Source organism: Acartia tonsa, chromosome 13 (genome assembly GCF_053477335.1).
Source record: "Acartia tonsa isolate MP-2025a chromosome 13, ASM5347733v1, whole genome shotgun sequence".
NCBI classification, from domain to species: Eukaryota; Metazoa; Arthropoda; class Copepoda; order Calanoida; family Acartiidae; genus Acartia; species Acartia tonsa.
This window is the reverse complement of record NC_137272.1, coordinates 16,598,593-16,623,886: the sequence shown is the minus strand read 5'-3', so window position 1 is coordinate 16,623,886 and position 25,294 is coordinate 16,598,593. Positions and strand designations below refer to the sequence as shown.

At 34.7% G+C, this 25,294-nt stretch overlaps 1 protein-coding gene and 1 long non-coding RNA gene across 2 annotated transcripts; one reads left to right on the top strand and one right to left on the bottom strand.

Annotated features, from left to right (window-relative positions):
* Positions 1-4,832: 4,832 nt before the first annotated feature.
* Positions 4,833-11,561, bottom strand: LOC145335179 (crustapain-like). Its single transcript, XM_080180909.1, has 13 exons — positions 11,534-11,561; positions 10,752-10,886; positions 10,071-10,118; positions 9,582-9,667; positions 9,087-9,186; positions 8,345-8,510; positions 7,712-7,791; positions 7,117-7,180; positions 6,791-6,861; positions 6,281-6,401; positions 5,862-5,944; positions 5,396-5,485; positions 4,833-4,985 (listed from the first exon to the last, which is right to left on the bottom strand). The coding sequence occupies exons 1-13, from the start codon at positions 11,536-11,538 to the stop codon at positions 4,883-4,885; spliced, it is 1,152 nt and encodes a 383-aa protein (XP_080037035.1). The 5' UTR covers positions 11,539-11,561; the 3' UTR covers positions 4,833-4,882.
* An 8,408-nt stretch (positions 11,562-19,969) lies between these two features.
* Positions 19,970-22,158, top strand: LOC145303681 (uncharacterized). The gene is made up of 3 exons (XR_013873782.1): positions 19,970-20,105; positions 20,951-21,074; positions 21,734-22,158. It is a non-coding gene; the product is annotated as an uncharacterized LOC145303681 (long non-coding RNA).
* The last annotated feature ends 3,136 nt before the right edge of the window (positions 22,159-25,294 follow it).

The window sequence follows — 25,294 nt, the reverse complement described above, 5'->3', positions numbered from 1 at the left end:
CCCACTAAAATAAAATGCTGTTTATAAAATAAAATTTCTTTGTATAATAAAAGATTGTAAAACTATCCTGCAAATAATAACTCATTTTTATAACTTATAGAAATAACTAATAAGTACAAACAAATTCATTACCACCAAATTTTTCATTCATTTCCTGCAAAGTAAGATCCATGTCTTCAGTCACCTTCATCCACCAGGATACCTCACCAGTATTATACCTGAAATTCTTAGATATTTGTTGTTGAAAATTTATTTTAATGATATTATTGTTATATACTAGTAGCTATGTCTCTAGAGGCTTCTAGGGGCACTTCAGGAGGGGGAAGTTGAATTTGATAATATGATTTTTTTAAAATTAGATTTAATTAGAAAGAAAACAAGGATGACAACATCCATAAGTAGCGAAGCACAAAAAATCGTAGATGGGAATACGTACAGGTAGATTTAAAAGGTTTTTACTAAAACCAAGAATAGATTTATTGGATAAAATAAATATGAAACCTTGTTTTATTTTGTATGATGACGATGGTCAAAGTAAATTATATTAAAGATGCTCATAACAATGGGAAAAATTATTTTGATACTGATATCCCATAAAAGTTTGAAAATTGGATCAAAATAAACAGAGATCTTGGGAAATATGTAAAACATATAAAAATAGCCAAAAACCTGATAAAAGGCAGTCTGGCCGCCATGGTTGTTTTCTTAAAACGACAAAAAAATTTATTTTTAAATCCTTAAAATCTTTAAAAATTTGGAAAATCGGACCATATACACTGAAGATATGGAAAAAAGTGTTATATATATGTATAAATAGCCTAAAACCTGTTAAAAAGGCAGTCTGCCCGTCATGGTTATTTCCTTTAAAGACGGGAAATTTAATTTTGATATCTACAACTGAAAAAAAATTTGAAAATCGGACTATAAACACTGAAGATATGGAGAAAAATGTTAAAAATATAAAAAACAGCCTAAAACCTGCTGAAAAGGCAGTCTGGCCGTCATGGTTGTCTTCTTTAAAAGACGGGAAATTTAATTTTGATATCTATAACTGAAAAAACTTTGAAAATCGGACCATACACTGAAGATATGGAGAAAAATGTGAAAAATATAAAAATAGCCTAAAACCTTCTAAAAAGGCAGTCTGGCCTTCATGATTGTTTCTTTAAATGACAGGAAATTTAATTTTGATATCTGTAACTGAAAAAATTTTGAAAATCGGACCATTAACACTGAAGATATGGAGAAAAATGTGAAAAATATAAAAATAGCCTAAACCCTGCTAAAAGTCGGTCCGACCGCAAATGATGTTTTATAGTTAATTGTGCTCCTTAATAATGGGAATGTTGGCAAAAAATTTCAGCATTCTATCTTTTATAGGAGCTGAGTAAATCCCATTTCCCCCATAGCGTTACGGACTGACGGACTGACTGACTGACTGACGGACGGACAAAGTGAATTATAGAGTAGCTTCGCTACTAAAAAATCATGGTAGATTTTTTTTTTGGGGGGGGGGGCAAGGTTTTTTTCTAGGAGTGATTTCTCATGGGTGAGTGGTGGAACCCTCCTCAAAAATAATTCTAAAACTTTCCTGGACCTACGAAATGCTACAATGTAAAGGAAAGCCGTATCGGTTCAGTGGTTGGCTAGATCTTTTAGTAAAAAGAGACAAAAAGACAGACAAACACTCTGTTATTATAATGATATTTTATAACTGTTATTTCTGAAAAAGTTTACCTTTTGTTGTGCTCAATCATATTTTCACTAAAGATAATATTATATACAAGGTGATTAAATATACAAATTATATAAAAACAAGGATGACAACATCCATAAAAGCGAAGCACTGAAACGGTAGGACAAACGGACATTAACACTTGTATAGTATCTGAACTGAAAAATCGGAACATAAATGTATAAATGTCGAATCAAAATTGTAGGTAAATTTGTTGAAAAACTGCTTAAAAACAGGATAATGTTCATGGACATACTTACATTTTTGGACTTGATTATAGAGTTGCTTCGCTTATAATATTCTTCTTTGTTGTCCCAGGAATCAATATACCAAAAATCAGATCAAACGGATAATTAAAACACTTGAAAATTTGTTGTTAAAAAAGTAGAAAAATCAACATGTTTAAAATGGACGTACGGACATTCTGGTAATGATTATAGAGTTGCTACGCTTTCTAAATCGTACCCAACTGCTACAGAAATCATCATGCAAAGTTTGAAATCGATAGGACAATTCTAACATGCCTAAATTAACGAATAAAAGCTATCTATCTCGGACGGACGTACGGACGGACGGACGGACCGACCCTAATAATAGAAAAGCTTCGCTTTTAAAAATAGTAGTGTACAATTCTACTGTCTAATTTTATCAAATAATTCCTTTAACAAGGATGACAACATCCATAAGTAGCGAAGCACAAAAAATCGTCGATTGGAATACGTAGATTTAAAAGGTTTTTACTAAAATCAAGAATAGATTTATTGGATAAAATAAACATGAAACCTTGTTTTATTTTGCATGATGACGATGGTCAAAGAAAATTATAATGGGTAAAATTATTTTGATACAGATATCCCATAAAAGTTTGAAAATTGCATCAAAATATACAAAGATATGGGGAAATATGTAAAACATATAAAATTAGCCAAAAACCTGATAAAAGGCAGTCTGGCCGTCATAGTTGTTTTATTAAAACGACAAAAAATTAAATTTTTAAATCCTTAACTTAAAAAATTTGGAAAATTGGACCATTTACACTGAAGATATGGAAAAAAGTGTTAAATATATAAAAATAGCCTAAAACCTGCTAAAAAGGCAGTCTGGCCGTCATGGTTATTTTGTTTAAAAGACGGGAAATTTAATTTTGATATATAAAACTGAAAAATTTTGAAAATCGGACTATAAACACTGAAGATATGGAGAAAAATGTTAAATATATAAAAAACAGCCTAAAACCTGCTAAAAAGGCAGTCTGGCCGTCATGGTTGTTTTCTTTAAAAGACGGATATTTAATTTTGATATCTATAACTGAAAAAATTTTGAAAATCGGACCATAAACACTGAAGATATGGAGAAAAATGTGAAAAATATAAAAATAGCCTAAAACCTGCTAAAAAGGCAGTCTGGCCTTCATGGTTGTTCCTTTAAACGACGGGAAATTTATTTTTGATATCTGTAACTGAAAAAATTTTGAAAATCGGACCATAAACACTGAAGATATGGAGAAAAATGTGAAAAATATAAAAATAGCCTAAAACCTGCTAAAAATCGGTCCGAACGCCAATGATGTTTTATAGTCAATTGTGCTCCTTAATGATGGGAATGTTGTCAAAAAATTTCAGCATTCTATCTTTTATAGGAGCTGAGTAAATCCCATTTCCCCCATAGCGTTACGGACTGACGGACTGACGGACTGACTGACTGACGGACTGACGGACGGACAAAGTGAATTATAGAGTAGCTTCGCTACTAAAAAATCTGATGGCCTTCAGAGCTTTACTAGGAGGTTGCATGATGGACAAAAGATCCAGAATTCTTATTGGCCAAGGTATTTCCTTAAAAATCAGACTTAAACAGGGATTAGAAGTCACATTTTCCTCTAAACATTTCAGATGGACATAAACATATATGGTACTACGTCAAACCCTAGATACATCAAACAGTAGATGCGACAAAAGCTAGACAGACAAACACTAGACACGACATACGCTAGATACGACAAACGCTAGAATACGACAAACGCTAGAATATGACAAACACTAGATTTTTTCTAAAGGCGACAAACAATAGATACGACAAACGCTAGAATTGATCCTTATAATAAAGTAAAATGATGTGTGTTTGTCTGTACCAAAAGATCTCGTTAACCGCTGAACCGACTGAGTTCTCCTTAACAGGGTAGCTTCTCATACGTCCTGAAAAGGTTTATAATTATTTTTGGGGAGACTACCACCGCCCTACCAAGATATTTCGCCCCTAGAAAAAAATCCCCCGCCCAAATTTTTTTTTAAATACTAAGATAAAAAATGGGGTAAACAGTTTAATAAAAAAGTTTCTTATTCGTTAGCTAAGCAACTTTTGGTACTTTAATGAATTTTGATTGGTTGGTTTAATAAGTTGAGTGTTCAAACGTTTCAACCACTAATTTTACGCTATATTGGATGTTCATAGATTTTCGGCCACTATCTTATCCCTTTAGATCCCTGCATTGATAGTAATATAAATTTAGTATTTATGAACAAAAAAATCTATGAATATTTTTATAGTTTAAATAAAGTTTAAATTCTAGCATATGTCGCTTCTAGTGTTTGTCGCACTTTAAAAATTCTACTGTTTGTCGCGAAATTGAAAATTCTACTGTTTGTCGTAGTCTAGTGTTTGACGCATCTATTGTTTGTCTGTCTACCATTTGTTGCATCTACTGTTTGACGTATCTAGTGTTTGACGTAGTACCACATATATATGGATCTAAAAGATCATTTAGCTGCTTTACTACTAAAAAACTACAGATTTACTTTTTTCCACAGATGATAATATAAAACTATGGATTCACTAGTGGGACTTTATCCCTAGAAATGTCTTTGGGCAATAAGGGAGAGGGGAAATCGACCAACCTTTTATTTTAATTTCATTTTTTATGGAGAGATCTTTATTCTGAGAGTGGAGAAACCCTCCACCAAAATGGTAAAAATTTTTCCGTAATAAGAAGCTTCACTGTAAAGGAAAGCCAAATCGGATTAGCAGTGAGCAAAATACTTTAACAGACAAAAAAGCTAATACTTTATATATTAGGATATCAATAACAAAACACAATATATAAGATTGCAATCAATTTATTCAAATTCTTCCAAGACTATATTACAACATTCAAGGATATCCAACAGCACAAGTTGGAAGAGCTTGCTGGGAGTAGGCAACACCACAGTGTCCAGTTCCCTTGTACAGTTTGATATAACCACTCTCTCCCCACCTAAATAGTAAAGTTTTCATTTATCTTTTAAAATAATATTCTTCAACCCAAATTGTATTATGCTTGATGTTTAAATATTCTTAAAAATAGACTTTTGTCTGTATTATTTACTGATTTGTATTTTCTCCTTAATTTAGAGGACGATGAGAATGAAAACATTAGTTATTGAAATGTATATTTAGCCAGTACATTGTTAGTTTGATAAAGTAGCTTTGGGTTGAGATGGATTAATAGCTTTTTAAATTATATATACTATTTCAATGTCTTTAGTGTCATACTGTTTAATAAATTTTTAATTTAACCAATTTTTAAAAACTCATTAGAACAAGTCTACATTTTATGATAGATTTTGATTTTGAAATTGATTTTTTTCATGTATAACTATAGAGGATTAAACAAATTTATATTACCATGTTCCCCAGGAGTTCTTGATGAGCCAGTAATCCCAACCACCTTCGTTTCCATAACCAACAACAGTTACAGCATGGTTGATCTGCCATCTGAATAATATTGAATAATAAGTTATTAGAATAATTAAAATTACAAACAAGAAACTAAATCTGATTTGTTTCAACTGTAAACAAAAACTGTTAATTAATCCTGTTGTAATCATATATATTGTATGATTACATTGAAAGAAATTGATCATTCAAAAAAAAACTCAAAAATCATAGGATTAATTGACATTGATCATATAAACAGATTTGATAAGAACTACACAACCTCCAGTATCATAATGAAAGAGGAATATGTGACATTAAATGAGGCTTTATATTGCATGAAAAAAAATCAATTCATAATGCAAAAATTTGCCTCACTAAAATTTTAGTGAGGCCAGAGTTTTTAAAAAAGAATTCGCCTCTGGTTGAACCTTACCTACATGCAGGATCATTGACAGCATCACAACATTGCTGGTCATACAGAACACCACCACCATACATTTGCCAACCATCAGTAGCCTAAACATAAAAAGCAAGAAATTTCTCCAAACATTTTTCATATGTGTAAAATATTTATTGGATGGAGCAAGATTTTATTCTTTATTTGAGAGATTGAATGTATTACCACCCCCCCACCTGCCCCCCCCCCCCCTATGGTATTCCTATTTGTATAATTAAAGTCAAACAGTCAAATTATTAAGTTGTTTAACTGCTTATTACCTATATTTTATCTTGCAATTCTGATTGTGAAACTAGTAAAATGACTATTTACATTTTAGATAACTTATATCCTATCCTGTTATCACTACCAAGGATAGATTAGATTAGTAGTTACACTAGTCCAAGCCAACAAACCTTGATATCAGTAGCAACAGGACCCATCTGCAGAAGTCTTTCCAGGTTGGCCTCATTTGCACCCCATTGATTCTGTAAACCTGTCACATAGGCCTTGGTGTGCATACCATAGTCATCAGATCTAGATAAATTTATTATCAATGTATAATTATCTTTTAGATTCACTAATTTTTACATGCAAAGATTATAGAATACTATCCAGTGCAGTGGATTAAAACCAGTTCTCATTCATATTAAATTTTTTGTCTAGCATCATATTATATCAAGTTTTCTATGAATATAAAATGTACAATCATAAGATTAAAATCAGTTTTTTTAGCCCATGCCTTTAGCATCTCAGGGCTAAAAAACTTTTTTTCTTCTTATAATTGCACATTTTTATATCCGCAGATAGCTGTTTATAATACGACGTGAGAAATGATTATTATGATATTGTAAGACACATAGAATTTCTTTACATGACATTAGGTAAATTTAACAATCTAGGTGATATGAAAAATTGTGTCTTACTTGCAAGCTCCATGAACTCCAGAATCTCCAGAAGTGTAAGGATATGAAGATTCCTCATGGTTCCAGGCTCCCTGCAAATAGATTTATTATTATTTGAAACTTACAACAGATTATCATATACTCTAATAAAGCGAAACCAGATAAATGACAGGAGTAATTACAACCTATACTGAAGACAATTTTGTTCTTGTCAAAATATCCACTTATATTCTACATTATTTTCAGAACCAAACAATGTTATCTATAATCATTCTAAATTGTTTCTGATAACAAAAAACTCCTTTTTATAATTTTTCTGTATGTGAACCTTTAATATGTTAACTAACCTTAATGTAATCCATGTAGACATTTGGCCAAGCACCATCACACCCAGATGCACCCCATGTTCCACTAAATTAGGAAAATTCATCATTTTGGTCAATAGAACTGGGTGATTACTCATTTAGCCTAGTATATAATTCCAATTGTCTGTCTGCCAATCTGTTTGTGTCTGTCTCTTGTCTCTATTTAATATTGAGGTCTGTAATTTTAGGAAGATTCCTCTGACAAAAAGTATTTATTCAAAACTTGTTTAATCTATTTGTCTGTTGGTAATGCAATAAACTAGATAAGATTTAAATAAGGAAGTTTGTTTTACTCAGCTATTAGACTGTCATATTATTGTTGATGATTCTTCTGACAATACAATAGGCATTTTCGTAAATTCGTTATGACTAACTTGCTTGTTTGGTCTGTCTGTCATGATCATGATGGTTCATCAGTTTGCCTGTATAGCTAGTTGTAACCAAATTTGAGAAAATTTGTTTTTCAGATCATATTTATCAGCTGATATTGAATAGGCATAACTGAAATTTACTGGAAAATTTACAAATCCACTAAATAACACTAGATAGTGCACTCACGTAGTTTGAAATAACTTACACATCATCAACAACTTGATAACCATAGGCACAGTCAAGCAAATGTTGTTCAGACAAATCTCCAGCTGCCATATCATTAGCCTAAACAGATAGATATATTTTGTTTTTGTCAAGTTAAGAATATAATTGATTGATTATGGTTATTCAATGCCATTATAATAATCTGTTCAAACAAGTGACCAGATGCTCATTTCATTGTAGAACTGTAGTCTAGTGTAATAGAACTGACTTAAAGCCGGTCATATCATGACTTTAAGTTTTCTAGGACTTAATGAGTAGTACATAATCATGCATCTGATCAATAAAGAGTAAAGACTGAAATTAAATTTAGCAACAAAAAAAGGTAATATAGTTTTTTTTTATGAGAACTTTTTTGAAAGCAATTTTACCCCACTTATAGTATTTAGAATTTAATGATTAATAGCTTATTTTCGCAATTAATAAAACAACAAAAAATATTACAGTTTTTGTTTAAAAAGTACATAAATTTATGACCTAAAATGATAGACTTAACAGTATAAGAAGGGACTAAAGCTTAATATTTTTTGGAAATTTTGCAACACACTCTTATAAGAACTACTTTACACTTTAACTAATAATGTCAAACCTAAAATACAAGCAAATTAAAACTTACAGAGATCATGAAGCAGGATTCAATTGCAGCAGTGGCAGCAAAACAGGCACAGCTGCCACATTGGGCCTGGTTCTTCACTGGGCTCACTTTCCCTGCAGAAACCCAGTTCCATTCTTTTGAGGGAGGTCCCTGATGTGGAAAGCTTTGATTATTAGTGTTTGCAAGTCTGGACTATATGTATAATGTTTTAAATTACTAGCGGCTACAGCCCTAGAAGCTTCTAGGGCTATTTCAAATGGGAGAGAGAAAAAACGATCCCCCTCCCCATCTCATTTTCAATTTGAGTTTAAAAAAGAAAAAGTTAAAAAAAAAATTCTTGGGTCATTTTGTATTGGAAAGGTTGAGATACCTTCCCCCAGAAAAGTTAAACACCTTCCCTGGACCTATAAGAAGCTTCATTGTAAAGAAGAACCTTATCGGTTCAGCAATTAGAAGGATTCTTCACTACAGTAAAAATAAGCTTACTTTTTTATATAATAGGATTATTTCATTTGTAAATTATAATACACATAGATAAATTATTTTTTTTGTACAGTGATATGATAATTTATTCTTATCTTTTAAGGATTTCTAACTCAATCCCTCTTGTAAATTTATCCTTAAAAACAAATAAAAATGACATTTACAATTGACACAAAGGTTAAAGTCCTGAATTTAAAAATCTAATAAATAATTAAATTAAATATGATTTTGTATATTTGATTATGATATAATTAAAATTTCAACAATTTTCTGTCAAAGCTTTTTTTTAAAGCTTTTTTCCTGTTTGGCCAAAAATTCCGTGACTTCGGGAGAAATAGTGTCCGTCAGCTCAGTATTTGGGTCAATTGAGGGAACACCACCTAAATAAAAAGTGTAACACCTGCCATAATACAACAGAAGTATTTACTAACACTAACAATCATTATAGAAGAAACATTCAAAGCATAGGCAATAACAGCCAAGAAAATAACATTTCCCCATATTGGCAGACAAAAAGACAAAGATCATTAAAGAGTACCTTTGCTACTAAAAATAACATCATTATTAAACAATTCTTTTTACCAATCAATCTATTAAAGAATATGTATAATGCCATCAATGTTTATGCTGACAAGCTTTAATGGTCAGACTCCTACTAGTTAAGACTATAGTTTAGAGTCTAACCCTGGACCCATCTACCTAAATTTAACGGCCATTGTCTTATACCTTTAGATACCTGGGGGGGGGGGGGGGGGGCTGGGGACTTTGTACCTACCTAGACGCTTCTCAGTCCACTCTTGTACAGTAAGGTCCATGTCTGGGGTCACCTTCATCCACCAGGTTACTTCGCCAGCAGCGTACCTGGAATATAAAAGTAATGAAGAACCTGCAAAAATTGTGTTGGTGTTCAACAATTACAGAACATTAGATAAAAAGGTTTTGATTTATTTATAGTTGTAGTAGAATATTAACGTAATATCATTTACAGGTTGGCTTCGAAATTGATCAATTATCCTTGAATTAAAACCGGTTATGAACCATAATGAAAAATCTCGTATTGCAGAGACAATTTAATTTTCTACCCATGATAAAATAAAACTCATAATATTTAAACCAGTTTTGATAGTACGGGACTTCGGCTCCTTGGTATAATTCTCTTTAAGTATCCTCTTTCCTTACTGACTCGCTATTCCAACAGAAAAGTTATATACCCCTATTAAATTTATGTTATCAGGTTTTGCATAGACAAGAAGAATTTACTTACTTTTTGTTATGTTCCTCCATTTTAGCAAAGTTAATCAGGAAAACGGATCTAAAATATTATTGAATATAGGATAAGAATCATTAAAAATTGTACTTGTATAGCAGTCACAACTGAGGAGATGTGTTGAAAGACCTTATTTTTATAAGTTTTGTAATTCAACAACAAAAATATGGGTTATTCCCCTCCCCCTTATTTTTAAATGAATTAAAACTAAGGAGTGCATAGTTTTTAATTTATTTATAGCTTTTGTGTAGGTTAGGTTTGAATATATTGGGTAGTCCCGCAGTAGATAGGCATAGGGAATAAAACTACCCATTCCTTATTTCAAATTTACTTTAAAAATACGGGGAGTGGCTTTCAGTGATCAACAGGTACTTTATGGGAAAGCGACGAAAAAGAAAATCATGCATGAGGTGTATTTGAAATATGAATGAGTGCAGAAATATGAGACTGCGTAGAGAATTGTTGACAGCTTGTTTTAGAATAGCTGCGCTTCTAAAGATAAAGACAATTAATTAAAAAGTTTATAATAAAAGGAAAGTTTAAAGCAATTGAAGGAAATGGTAAATTAGGATTATCGAGCTACTAAAATCCTCAAAATTCAGCGCTAAATTTTTAATTCTTTCATGACTTAATTTAGGAGTTTTACTTTATTTATTTAAATTAGAAAATTTGAATTACCTTCTATATTGAAGTTCATCCTCAGAAGCATAAACTTTGCCATGAGTTTTGATAAAGCTTTGGAATTCTTGTTCCTTGTTTAGTTCAGTGCTGAGAGCACTTACAACCAGAAGGCATACAGTTAATGCCAGGAGCCTAAATTGTTGATTTCTAATTTTTTTGTTTATCATAATTGTTTGATTTCTCCGCCCCTGTCTTTGAGGTCTATATATATATATTAACTATAAAAGATGCCTCTATGAGCACTTAAAAGGGGGGTATTGTATGTTTTTCTAGGAACAATTTCTCCTGGAAGGGTAAGGTACCCTCTACCATAATGGTTTTAAACTATAAAGTACCTATGAGAAGCTATATTGTAAAGGAGAACCATATTGGTTCAGCGTTTAGAGAGATTCTTCAGTCAAACAGACAGATAGACAACTTTTATGAGAGGATAACGCTGGATTTCTTTTTCATATTTGTTGAAGATCTCGGAAATATTGCTTTACTTTAATTAAAACATTTTTCCTTACTTTTTTCATACCACAACTTAAACTGTACATATATGGTTATACTTTACAATATAGCTTCTCATAGGTCCACATAGGGGATGGTACCACAGTCCACCACCTTTCCAAATAAATCGCCCATAAAAAGGACTATAAAACTAAAATTGAAAGTGGGGAATAACTTCATCTTTAGTTCCCCCCAGAGGCCTCTTCGGGGCGTAACCGATAGTAAATATATAATTAGTTAATCAATACTATATTTGAAAATTTTGTAAAAAAAATTTAAAGTCAAACCTCATTTTGCCCTTGACAAATTATACTAAACAGAAATCTTCGCATTAGAAAAAAAATTAATTCTTTATCTCTTAACAAGGATTAGGTATAATATTCTTAAATTGCTGATCTTTGGAACATGTATAATGATCATTGTTGTTTTTACCAATAATTGTTAGACAAAATGAATGGAAAATGATTGCTAAAAAATATCTATATCTTCATGTCTTAGAATAGTGCATTTTTTTTGTAAAAATTGGTTAAACAAGGATGACAACATCCATAAGTAGCGAAGCACAAAAAATATGTATAAGAATTTAGATATTAGTTGTCAAAAGTATGTATATTGGGAAAAAAATCACGAAACCTTTTCAGCATTTGTTTTTAATTTCTTAATATTTATATTTCAGTACTATGACTGACAGTCAAAGTAAATTACATACTGGATGCTCCAAACAACAGGAAATTTAATTTTTATATTTTTAACTACAAGAATTTTAATATTGGACCATAAACAACAAAGATATAAGGAAAAATGTGAAAAATATAAAAATAGCCTAAAACCTGCTTAAAGGCAGTCTGATCGTCATAGTTGTTTTTTTGAAACTACAGGAAATTTAATTTTGATACTATACCTGAAAAAATTTTGGAAATCGGACCATAAACACCAAAGATATGGAGAAAAATGTGAAAATACAAAAATAGCCTAAAACCTGCTAAAAAACGGTCCTACCGCCATTCATCATTGCCTTTTAGTTCCCGGCAGAACGTAGGCCATGCACAATGGTTCTCCAATCTTCCTTTGTTTCGGCACGTTTTGAGGCATTGCTGAAAGATGGAATTTCCTTAGCTTTCAGTTCACTTAAGAGTTCCCTCCTCCAGGTTGTTTTTGGTCTACCTGGTTTCCTCTTTCCTATGTGGGGGTTCCAAGTCAAGGCTTGATTGGTTATATCATCATGCCCTTTCCTTAGAGTGTGCCCCAACCATCTCCATTTTCTCTGTTTTATTGTCAGTTTAATGTCTGACATATCACGGCGCTCTAGAAGCTCAGCATTTGTGATCTTATTTGGCCAAAAGATCTTGTGGATTCTCCTGAGACATTTATTGACATATGTCTGTAGCTTGGAGACCACTGCTGTGTTTAGGAACCAAGTTTCAGCCCCATACAGCAAAACAGAGAGAACATTTGACTTGAACAGTCTTAACTTAGTCTTTATGGAGATATTGTTGGAATTCCAAATTTTGTTCATGCTGGCAAAGGCTGTCCTAGATTTGTTAATTCTAGCTTTAACATCTGTTAAAGTGCCTCCAGCTTCATCAATTTTACTTCCAAGGTACTCAAAACAATCTACATCCTCAAGAATTTGGTCTCCAATAGTAATTGGTTCTTGGGAGTTTGCATTTAATCTGAGTATTTTGGTTTTAGGAACATTTATTTCTAGTCCAATTTTCTTGGAGGTTTCAGCTATCCTGTTAGTCCTTCTTTGCATTTGACTTCTATTGCTTGTTAACAAAGCAATATCATCAGCAAAGTCCAGATCTCCTAAATATTTGGGATTGCCAAATAGCTCCCAGCGAATGCCATCATTACTTTCACAGTTCTTCATGATCCAGTCAATGGCAAGGAGGAAAAGGAAGGGAGAAAGAAGGCATCCTTGTCTGACGCCTGTTACAATCTCAAAAAAGGTTGATAGTTTACCTTTATACATTACATTTCCACCTCCTTTATGATAGATAGCTTTAATGATATTGATTATCTTTTCTGGAATGCCATAGTGTCGGCAGATTTTCCAGAGAGATCTTCTGTCTAAAGAATCAAATGCTTTTTTGTAGTCAATGAAGTTTACAAAAAGCTCAGAGTTCCATTCCTTGGATTGCTCTATGATGATTCTTAGAGAGGTTATCTGATCAATAGTGGAACGGTTTGGTCTAAATCCAGCCTGATTAGGTCTTAGCTTTTCATTAACCTTCTTCTTTATTCTATTAAGAAGAATCTTACTAAGGATACGTCCAGGTACTGAAAGGAGCATTATCCCTCTGTAGTTTCCACATTGGGTCAAGTCTCCTTTTTTGGCCAGTATTGAGATATGTCCATTCTTCCAGTCCTCTGGGCATAACTCATCATTCCATATCTTTGTGATCAAAGGTAGGAATGCCTCAGCAGACGTATCTAGGTCTGCTTTTATGACCTCAGCTGGGATGTTATCAGGTCCAGCGGCCTTGTTATTTTTCAAACTTTTAATGGCCTCCTTGATTTCCAATAGATTTGGCGCTCGACAGTCAATGTCAAGTGCATCTGAGGGTGGAATCTCAGTTTCTTCCTCTGGAACTGGAAGATTCAGCAGTTCAGTGAAGTGCTCTGCCCATCTATTTAGAATATCCTCATCAGTTTTAAGGAGTGAACCATCCTTGTCCCTGATGTGTGATCCTGATTTGTGTACTTTACCTGCAATGCTCTTAGTAATCTCATAGACATCTTTCATTCTATTTTGATTAGCAGCACTTTCTGCTTGCATAGCAAGGTTTTCTAAGTGTTCTTTTTTGTCAATTCTGACACAATCTTATACAGGTCTTTATCTTCTGGATAGTTTCTAGAGAGTGTCTTTTGTCTTACCTCTCTTCTTTGATCCATGAGATCAATGGATCTTTGAGTGATCCACGGCTTTTGGTTAGCCTTTTTGAAACCTAATTTTTCTTGGCTAGTATCATTATAAACTTTTTTGATACCTTGCCAAATATCTTCAACTCCATCATCCTCTTGAAGAGTCAACAACTCAAATCTGTTCTTTAGAGTGAGCTTAAACTCTTGTAGGTTTTCAGAGTTTTGAAGGGTTGTTAAATTATATTTTTTCCTGGGGTTAGGCTTTGTGTCCAGCTTTTTAAATCTAAGCCGAACTTTAGAAGATAGAAGATAATGGTCTGAATTAACATCAGGTCCTCTTTCAACCCTGACATCAAGGAGAGACCCCTTAGAACGTCTAGATATACAGATGTGGTCTATCTGATTAAAGTTTCTTTGATGTTTTGTAATTAATTGTGCTCCTTAACAGAATTTCAGCCTTTTATCTTTTATAGGAGCCGAGAAAATCACGTTTCCCCAAACAAAGACGGATGGACGGACAGACGGACATTATAAATTATAGAGTAGCTTCGCTACTAAAAAACATTAAAATGCAATAGTATAAAAAGCCTATTAATTCTATATTTTAGGTAAATTATACAGATGAAAAACTCATAGCAGCATTTTCAGAAATCAATCTCATTCAGTAACCGAAAAAAAAACGTATTACCCATGATGAATCATAATCTACCCTACTGCGTTCAAAAACAAACAGGTAGAAAAACAAAGTAAATTACATTATAGTTGTTTAAAACAAACTATGAAGCCGAGAAAACTAGTCCCTCCCTCTCTCTCTAGATAGCATAGCTAGATTGATGGACTGGCGACCAGTTAAAATCATAGAGCATCTTAATTTCCAAAAGTAAAAATCTTAAAAGTTAAAAAAGTATAAACAAATAAAATTTGAAATAAGTTTTATTCTTATTATAAATAAAAAATATTATTTAAATTTGTATTTCTTCATTTTCTTTTATATTGATAAGCAGAACTATTAAAAACGAAAATAAATTAAACAAGTAAAAAGATTTATAGATTTTTAAAAAGAACAATAAACTGAAATTGATAAAATATCAAATCCTGTTTGACTGTGCAATTTTATTAAAAATTCACGAAACCTTGTAACCTGAATGGATTTTTAAGATAAATTGATATGTAATCACTTGGATTTTGCACCGGATGTCCTTGTATTCTATGAAGTGATATACTCTCAGCTGGCTAAAATAACAATTTTCATCCCCTCCCATCCTACTGGATGAACGAACTTACCAAAAAATGAGGTAAAAATTAGCAACATAAATTGACGACAATTTTTTTTACCCATGGTTTTTGAGCCAACGAATATGATTTCTTTGTTAATAAACTTTGGATACCAGTGTATTTTTGGTCCAATGTCATCTCCCTCCCTGGTTTTGGTGTTATTATACAGATCTATAGTATAGATGTATAGATAACTACCTCCCTCCCTTTTTCAATGACCCTTTTCGTCTGATACCAAATTGTTTTCTGCTACTTGGCTGTGTTAATTTTCCCAGCACCATTGGTTGATTTTCCTTGGCCCAATTGAGAGTCGGCACAAGGACATTGTTATGGTTGTTACTGCAGAGGGTTTTACGCCACCACAACCATCCGAGGAGACCATCACCGCGGGCAACATCTGCTACACCAAGCTCCAGAAGGAGCAGATGAATCATCACTATACTCAGGATTCCATCACCTTTTTAATTTGTTCGACAACGAAGTATGCTAGCCGGAAGCTGCTTCTGCTATTGCTGTTTATTGCCGGTACTGAGCAAAACCCCGGACCTTACATCTGTCCATCTTGTTCAAGTCCCTGCACTCGTAGACATCCAGCAGTCCAATGTTCCCGCTGTTCATCCTGGTTTCACCTAAAATGTTCTCCCTTCAAAACCCTCAAAGAAAGACTTGGCAACAAAAATTGGATTGGCTCCTGTTGCCCCCCTATCCAAACTTCTTCACCCCCCCGTCCTGCCCCCCCTTCCCCTCCTCATCAACAACCACCCCCTCAACAACAACCCACCAGCGGAGAACAAGACTTCAACTTATGCCAAATCAACATCAATGGTAAAAAAGCAAAGCAACTGATCTAATGCACCTCTTAACAACAGAAGACATCCATGTTGCTATGGTGCAAGAGACCAAACTGACAGATAAATCTAGAGACCTCACAACACCTGGCTACACTCTGGTAAGAAAGGATCGTGTTAAGGACAAGGGGGGCGGCCTTGCCTTCCTGGTCAAGGACAACATAACCTTCCACACTAACCCGATCCCTGATCCCATCAAGAGAAATCCTAATGTGGAATACCAGAGCATAACCATGCATGGTAAGGACAACCTAACCCTCAGAAACATCTACATTCCACCAATCTCTAGCTGTCAGGCTGGTCACAATCTTCCACTCCAGGACATCCTCTCCACCAACGGAAATGACAACATCATCACCGGTGGCGACTTCAACTGCCACCATGCTGACTGGCACTCCAATGGTACAGAGGATGCTAGAGAACGTGAGATAGCCACTGCCATCAACAACTCTGACCTCGGTATCCTCAACGAGGAACAAGACACCAGGGTCACCAGCCAGAGCTGCAGCTCACCTGACATCACCCTGGCCAGCCCCAGACTCAGCTCAGACCACCTGCCAATCATCATCAAAATTAAAGCCAACATCACCATCTCTGAAAAATCGGCAGACAAAGTTTACATTAACTTTGCAAAAGCTAACTGGTCTGGATTCAAAGAATACACTGAGACTAAGTTTTCCAAACTCCCCCACCCCACAAATTCCATCAAAGGGGAGAAGGCATTCAGGAAAATTATGAACCAAGCTGCCAAAAAGTTCATTCCCAAGGGCCGAATTAAAGACATGCTCCATAACATCCCCACCAGTGCAGCCAACAAAATCAAAGAACGGGACGAACTCCGTGCCCGACAACCTGGTGATGCACGCCTGAATGACCTCAACAAAGAGATCAACAAGGAGATCAACAAACATCGCAAACAACAATGGCATGAACATCTTGATAAATGCGAACAAGGATCTCAAAAACTCTGGAAAACAATAAAAGGTATATGCCAGCCTTCCAAAACTGCCACAAACACTGCCCTTAAGTTTGATGGCAAAATAGTCTCAGAGAATGGGAAGATTGTCAACCTTCTCAATCGGCAATACACTCCACCAGCCTCAAAAACACCAACCAAGCCCTTCAGACGTACCATCAGAAAAATCAAACAAAAGAGAGCTGATAAAGTGTACAGCTTCACAGCTGCCCAGGTTAAGGAGGCCATCAAAGTCTCCAAGAGCTCCAAGGCCGTAGGTCCAGATGGGATCTCCCCCATCATGCTCAAGCACCATGGAAGCAATGGTATGGATTTTCTCGCCAAGCTTTTCAACACCACCATCAACACAGCCATCATTCCATCCATCTGGAAAACCGGGAAAATCATACCACTTCTTAAACCTGGTAAGCTGATTGACGAAGGTAAATCCTATGGGCCGATCTCACTTCTATGTCCAGCTGCTAAGATCCTGGAAAAACTCATTCTCCCAGAGGTCTCTGCAGCTGTTGACCTGCAGGATCATCAACACGGATTCAGGAAACACCACTCCACCGCCACGGCACTTCAAGAGGTACAACATCACATCGCCTCCAACCTGAACAGGAAGAAGCCCTCCCACCATACTGTCCTGGTGGCTCTGGACCTGTCACGTGCCTTTGACACTGTTGACCATGAGCTTCTTCTGAAAGATATCCTGCATCTCGAGCTGTCTGACACCCTGATTAAATTTCTTTGCAGCTACCTACACGGCCGACAGCAATATACTGTTTTCCGCAACTGTAGAAGCAAATACATTACTGTCAGACAAGGAGTACCACAAGGAGGAGTATTGTCACACCTCCTCTTCAACCTCTACATGAGCAGCCTCCCAACACCACCCGGGAACATCAAGCTAGTCTCCTATGCTGATGACTGCCAGGTACTCGACTCGGGACCCATAATAGAAGATATTTGCCACGAGATAAACCCCTACCTTAACCAACTAGCTGACTGGTTTAAGGAACGTAGTCTGGAAATCTCAGCTGAGAAATCCACTGCCACAGTTTTTGTAAATTTCAGCAATGAATGTGCTGAAATTCTCCCTATCACCATCAAGGGCAAGACTGTTCCCACTGTCAAGCATCCAAAGATTCTTGGTGTCACTTTTGACAACATGAACAACTTTGGGAAACATGCTGCCAACACCAAGCAAATGATGTCACAAAGAACAAATGTTCTAAAATGCTTGGCAGGCACTACATGGGGTAAATCTAAAGAGATCATTGTAAATACTTACAAGGCCATAGGTAGATCAGTTGTCAACTATGCTGCACCGGCATGGACGCCGTCTCTTAGCGATACTAATTGGAAAGAGCTCAATGTTGCACAAAATGCCTTTCTGAGAGTAGCCACTGGTTGTGTATTAATGTCGGCAACGACACATCTTAACCAGGAAACCAACATCCTACCTGTGAAAGAGCACAATGAGATGCTCACCAACCAGTTTCTACTCTCCATGCACAAACAAGATCATCCCAACCATCATCTCCTGACTGAATCTATTCAGCCCAGGAAAATTAAATCATCCATCATAGACAAACAACCAAATGTGCATAGGTATCTTAGAGACGGCGAGCAGGTTGAACAGAACTACAAGAAGAGACTGAAGAAGATACATGATGATGCTCACGCTGACTGTAGGAATAAATACCCTGTAAATAAAGTTTTAAACACTCGACCCCCTGCAATTAATGTAAAGGAAGAAAAAGGACTGCCAAGAATGACAAGAAGCAAATTAGCTCAGCTAAGGTCAGGGTACAGCCCATTCCTACAATCATATTTAGCCAGAATTGACCAGAGAATTGACCCCAAATGTACAGATTGTAACCTCGAGGACCACACCACTGTACATGTTTTTTTTAACTGCCCGACGAAACCTACTAGGTTAACCCCCATCAATCTATGGACGAAGCCCAAAAAATGTGCGGAATTTCTTGATATATTGTATGAAGAATCTAGCTCCTGATGGCTAACAACAACAACAGGACATTGTTATGGGGAGATACAGTTATTTAACCTCTTCTCCCTCTTTAGTGTTTTACTCAAATAATATTTATATAGCTAAGAGGCTTCTATCAAAATTTGTTTGTAAAATGTCGTCGTATGTTAACATTGCCTTGAAATCTTTTACAGCAACAACCCATTCCTAGAGGGCAATGAATCCCCCTTCTGCGTTGCTTATGTTAGACTAGGCAATTTGAGGGAAAACACCATTAAGTCAATTTCTCTCTTACTCCAACTCTCAAGTACGTCTTTATATTGGATTTAAAAAGCTTTGCAACTTCTTTAAGTTTATATCCTTGAATTTTTTATGAAATGGGTCAACATACATTTGTAGATAAACTATTAATCTATTTATAACACTCCATTAGCATAATTTATCTCTTTTTCACTATACTAGCGGCTACGCCCCCTAGAAGCCTCTAGGGCCACTTAAGGTAGGAAGGGGAAAAGTCGACCTCATCCAATTTCAAATTTGAGTTTTAAAAGAGTAAAAAAAAATATTTTTGGGGGCGTGGAGGGAGGTGAAGACACCCTCCCCAAATATAGTTTAAAACCTTCCCAGGACCTATAAAAAAACTTCACTGTAAAGGAGAACAATATCGGTTCAGCGGTTACCGAGATCCTTCGGGACAGACAAAAAACGCTTACTACTTTATAAAATAGGATTAATCTATTTATAACACTCCATTAGCATAATTTATCTCTTTTTCACTATAAGATAAAGAATTAATATAAAAAAAACTTATATCTTTGTTATTATCAGTTGTTTCAACTTATCATATATAAGATGAACAAGTTATTTGTTGTTTTGGCAATTGTGGCTTTGTTTTCAGTTTCTAAAGCTACCAGGTATAACATAGTTATAACAAACAACCAGTGCAGAGAGGGAGGGGACATTCGGTACTAGTCCCCAAAGTTGTATAATAACGTTTTCTATTCTGGGTACTTTAAGGTACTCTATTAAGTGGTCATGTCTTTCTTTTCTTCTTCCCATCTGTATTTGCTTTCTCATATTACAGATGACAATATGTTCTTTATTAGGTTCTCTCTTTAGAATAAATCAGCTTTAGATGCCAACTCATCTATAAATATATATTTTACTAGCGGCTTCGCCCCTAGCCTCTAGGGGCTTTGCCCTAAGAGGTTTGATCAAACCAATTTTTCGTATTTTAGATTTAAAAGAAAAATAAATAAAAAACTTGGGGGGGAGAAATTTTTTTTTTGGGAGGGGTAGTCGACCCCACTATTTTAATTTTAGTTTTAATAATAAATGTATTTTTTTGGGGGTGGAGGTTATTTTTCATTTTTTGGGGGGGTTTGGGGTGTCCAACCCCCCAAGAAAATAGTTATAAACCTTCCCGGGACCTATGAGAAGCTAGACTGTAAAGGAGAACCCGATCGGTTCAGCGGTTAGCGAGATCCTTTGCTACAAACAGACAGACAAACAAACAGACAGACAGACATCGTTCTACTTTGTATTATAGATAGACATGTACATCCTCCTTCTCTTTTTTTCCTATCTATTAACTTTGCTTCCTGTTTTTCTCTACTATTATTGTTTCTATACTGATTTAGGAAAACTTAGTTGCTAAAAATGTAGTGAGCTTTCAAGAAACTTTTATATTATTCACAATATCATTGTTAATAGTCCCACTATAGTGTAGCAACACATATAATAATGATTAATACTCCAGGTATGCTCGGCTGGAGCCGCTGGCCAGTAGCAGGCACGAACCTGCGGTGTACTGTAGCCCTCTGGACCTTATCACTTGTGCCGGGGAGATAGAGGCTGCATGGAATGATTGCACTTCTTCAGGAATTTATTTATACCACACTAGAGCCTTAGAGGGCTCGCGGGAAAACTTTAGAGGGCAGGAGAGAGAGAAGACAAAGGGCTGTTTTTTACACAAGTACCCAAAGTTGTATGAAAATATTTTCTTATTTGTTGGCTTAACAGCTTTATGGACTTTTAATGCATTTCGATTGGTTGGTTTATGAAATTGAGTGTCCATACGTTTCAACTACTGATTGTAATCTACATAAGGGGTAATTTTATGCATTAAAGTTGGGGATTTACACCAATTATTCGACTATTATAAATTTTTTTTGTTACTAAAGTAAAATTTATTCTTTTTTTATTGGGGGGGGGGGGGGGAGGTAATTGATCCCCTTCCTGGCATCTATAATGCGAGTGTACATGTGTTTAAATATTGATGGACCTACATGGTTCTACTTTACAATGCAATGTGGCTACTCATAAATATTAAGAAAGCTTATTGCTATTTTTGGGGAAGGGTACCACAACCCTTTTTAAAATTTATCTTTTGTAAAACTAAAATTGAAAAGGGGAGGGGGGGGAATACATATTTAATGAAAAGATAAAACAATGTTTAACTGAAACAGACACTTATACATGCATGACTTATTTAAATGATTAAAAGTTTATCATGTATAAATAAATATGGTCATGGATAGGATCATTTGATGATATTCTGACTTGCATAGAGGAGATCATTGGAGCTGGTTCTGACTGTCTTACTTGTGTCTGTGAAGTTGTGGGTATCTGCTAAATGGATTAACGACAATGGATATATAATATGTGGATATTGTGAAAGATTCTCGCATACCCTGATAAAATATTTCTACAAGTTTGCAAATATTGCAATATCCTCTATCCCCCCATATGACTTTACCCCATCCCCTCCCCTAACCATTATAAAAAGACCCTATAAGCAACCTAAATTGACGACAAAATTTTCCCTGACACAATATCCATATATTCTATTTCCATTTTTGTAACCAACATAAAACTCAAATAAAAAAGAGTTACAGCACTTTGATATTCCATGACAGTTATAGAATTATACAAATTTTTAATTTTCTAATAAAATTTTGTTCATTAAATTTAGTTTTATTTTATTGAGTGTTGAGTATGCGTTGAACGACTGTCCGTTCGTCTGTCTGTTTTTTTTGTCTCCCCCTTCATCAAATTCAGAGCTTCTAGATACTAGGGGCGCAGTCACTATTTGTATAAAAAGTGTATACCTCCTACCCAATTAAAGGACAAAAAAATGTAGCTTTGCTATGCATAACCGCACTAACAATCTGGATTTTATATAAATCACAACGGCGCTAGTTTTACTAAAAATATAGGAGCAATTTTAAATTCAAAATATGTTATGATTATTACAACTTATTATCATATACAGCATATTCTAATAATTGTTTTACATTTTTGTATTTAAACTTAACTTAGATACAAAATCTTTCCCTGTTATGTCGATCCTGTTTCTACAATTTTAGCCAACGTCCCTCACCTCATACTATTATTGGAGCACAAACAAACTTTGATTGCCTTTTTTATGTTAGGTTATGTCAATTAGAATGAGGCCCAAGTAGTGGGCGTTAACCCCCTACAAAATCAAGTGGAGTGAAAACACCTAGCAAAACCCTGTGCGCGCCACTATGTGTACCTATTACAGTTAGGGAGTTGAATCCATTTTTATAGAAGCAGAAATATAATCTATGATTATGGTTTGGACCTTCTAAAACTGTAATCTACCTTTCCACTTTCTCCTCTCTTGGTGAAGATATCTTCAACGCCGATACGATTTTTGAAATGTAAGATTCTACTTTACCTTCTCTTGGTGAAGATATCTTCAACGCGGATACGATTTTTAAAATGTAAGATTCCACTTTCCCCTCTCTTGGTAAAGATATCTTCAACAAGAGAGACAAAAGTGGAATCTTATATTTCAAAAATCGTATCGGCGTTGAAGATATCTTCACCAAGAGAGGGGAAAGTGGAAGGGTAGATTACAGTTTTAGAGGGTCCAAACCATAATCATAGATTATATTTCTGCTTCTATAAAAATGGATTCAACTCCCTAACTGTATTAGAAGATCTCCAATATTAAGCCCGCTTTGAAAATCTTTAAAAACAAACAGACATTCTATCTTTTAGATATAAGTAATTTCAGGTTCCAAGGACCTAAGGACAATATAACTTCTCCATCACTGCATGCTCTTGTATTAATGAATCACTATGTGGGTTAGTACAGACAGACTTACTCATAGACATCCTGTTACTTCTATATAAGAATTACAGGCTCCTGTATCATTGAGACCTTATGTGGGCCACACGTCGACCTTAAATTTCTACTCACATACATACACACACACACTTTTTTTTTCATAAGCTCAATCTCAAGGATACAGCAGGGGTTTAACAAGTGGGGCTACAATCTGGGGGTTCATGAAGACATCGGTGACGCCCAAGGTTTAGGTCCTCTCCAGGCATCCTTGGACATACAATCGCCCAGGGTATTAAGTAAGGTAATACCTAACAAACAAGCAACTCTATGATTGCACGACCTTTGTCCTAACTGGTAATTTGTTGCGCCTGTTTTTGGGGCCAAGGCATTCCTTCCGGCCATCTCTAACTATTAATGTCAGCCATCTTGCTTAAACTTGTGGGATTAGGAAGGGATAAAACAATGGATGATACATTAATGTACATCCCCAATTACAAGAAACAAAATTAATTTACCTTGATCTGCATTAAATTTATTAGTGGAAAATTTGGACACTGGAGATTTATACAATTTAATTAAACAACAAGCCAAAGCTAGCAAGTTATGCAATTTTACGTAATTAAAACCATTATGTTATTTGAAGGCTAAAAATAATATTAAAAGAGGATAGGTGAATCATATCACTATCTTGTATATAAATCAGTCTAGCCGTTAAAGAGATATTATGAGACACGCAGACAAACACAGAAATAAGAAATCGCTTTAAAAAAATTCTGTCATTGATATGGTATTTTGTACCCCAACCAGATGTTGTTTTTAGCACATATATATATTATACAAATATATATACTTACATTTAGAATCAACAGGGTTATCAACTTCATAATTACACTGTGGCATAAATAAAAAAAGTTATATTATAAGTAGCGAAGACAAGAAGGGAGGGGAAATTGGGTTGTTAATTACATTAGTACCCAAAGAATGTTTAGAAGTACATAAAGTAAACTTTGTGTACTTTATCATAATTTTAATTCATTAGTTCAAATTAAGGTTTGTCCTAACGTTTTAACCTATAATTAACAAAGGAGATAATCTTTAAATCTATCAATTTATCGTACATTGTTTTATCCCTTTGTAGCCCTGAGCGAAGCAACAATCCAATTAGAATTTAGAATATCATTAGAAATCAACCCCCTCCCCAACAACAATATCAATAAATTATTTATCCTAAGAAGAATAAATAACCAATGATATTTCTATTATTCCATGACAAACCAATTATAGAGAAGCTGCGCTTTCAAAACAAACACAAAATTAGATAGATAATCCTAGCTAAAATAAATCCAAACTGACTATCAGCATCAGGGGCAAGGGAATGATATTCTGACAAACAACTCTAAAGGAAAATTTCCCCCACAACCCCCTCTCCTTTTCCTCCCCTTCTTTCCCACCCCCCTTAACTTACTTGACAAAAACAAACTATATCACCAGATTCCCCATAAGGTTTTGTGATTTTTTGTAGAATTGTTGGTTAGACTGGCTGCCCCTGATCAGTATACAAACTTAATCCCACCAAAACTACAAAACCCCCAGAACCTGATTTACGGGTACATGGCAGATTTACCACTAGCAAAAATACAGTGATATTACTGTCATAAACACAGTGATTTGCTGTCATAAACACAGTTTTACTGTCAAATTCACACCTTCGTTTTTAGGGGGTATGACAAAAATACAGTTATTGCACTGGCATATTCACAGTTTTGCTGTCAATTATACACCTACATATTGACAAAAATACATCTATTAAATTTATTATTTGTCAATTATACACCTACATATTGACAAATATACATCTATTAAATTCATACCTACTTATTTATCCATAATATTTAATACATCTATTACATATAGAAAAATGGTGACATTAACATGACCGTCAAGGAAGGTAAAAAACCTGTGTGGTTAACTTATTATACGAAAAGTAAAAAAAATTGTTTACTT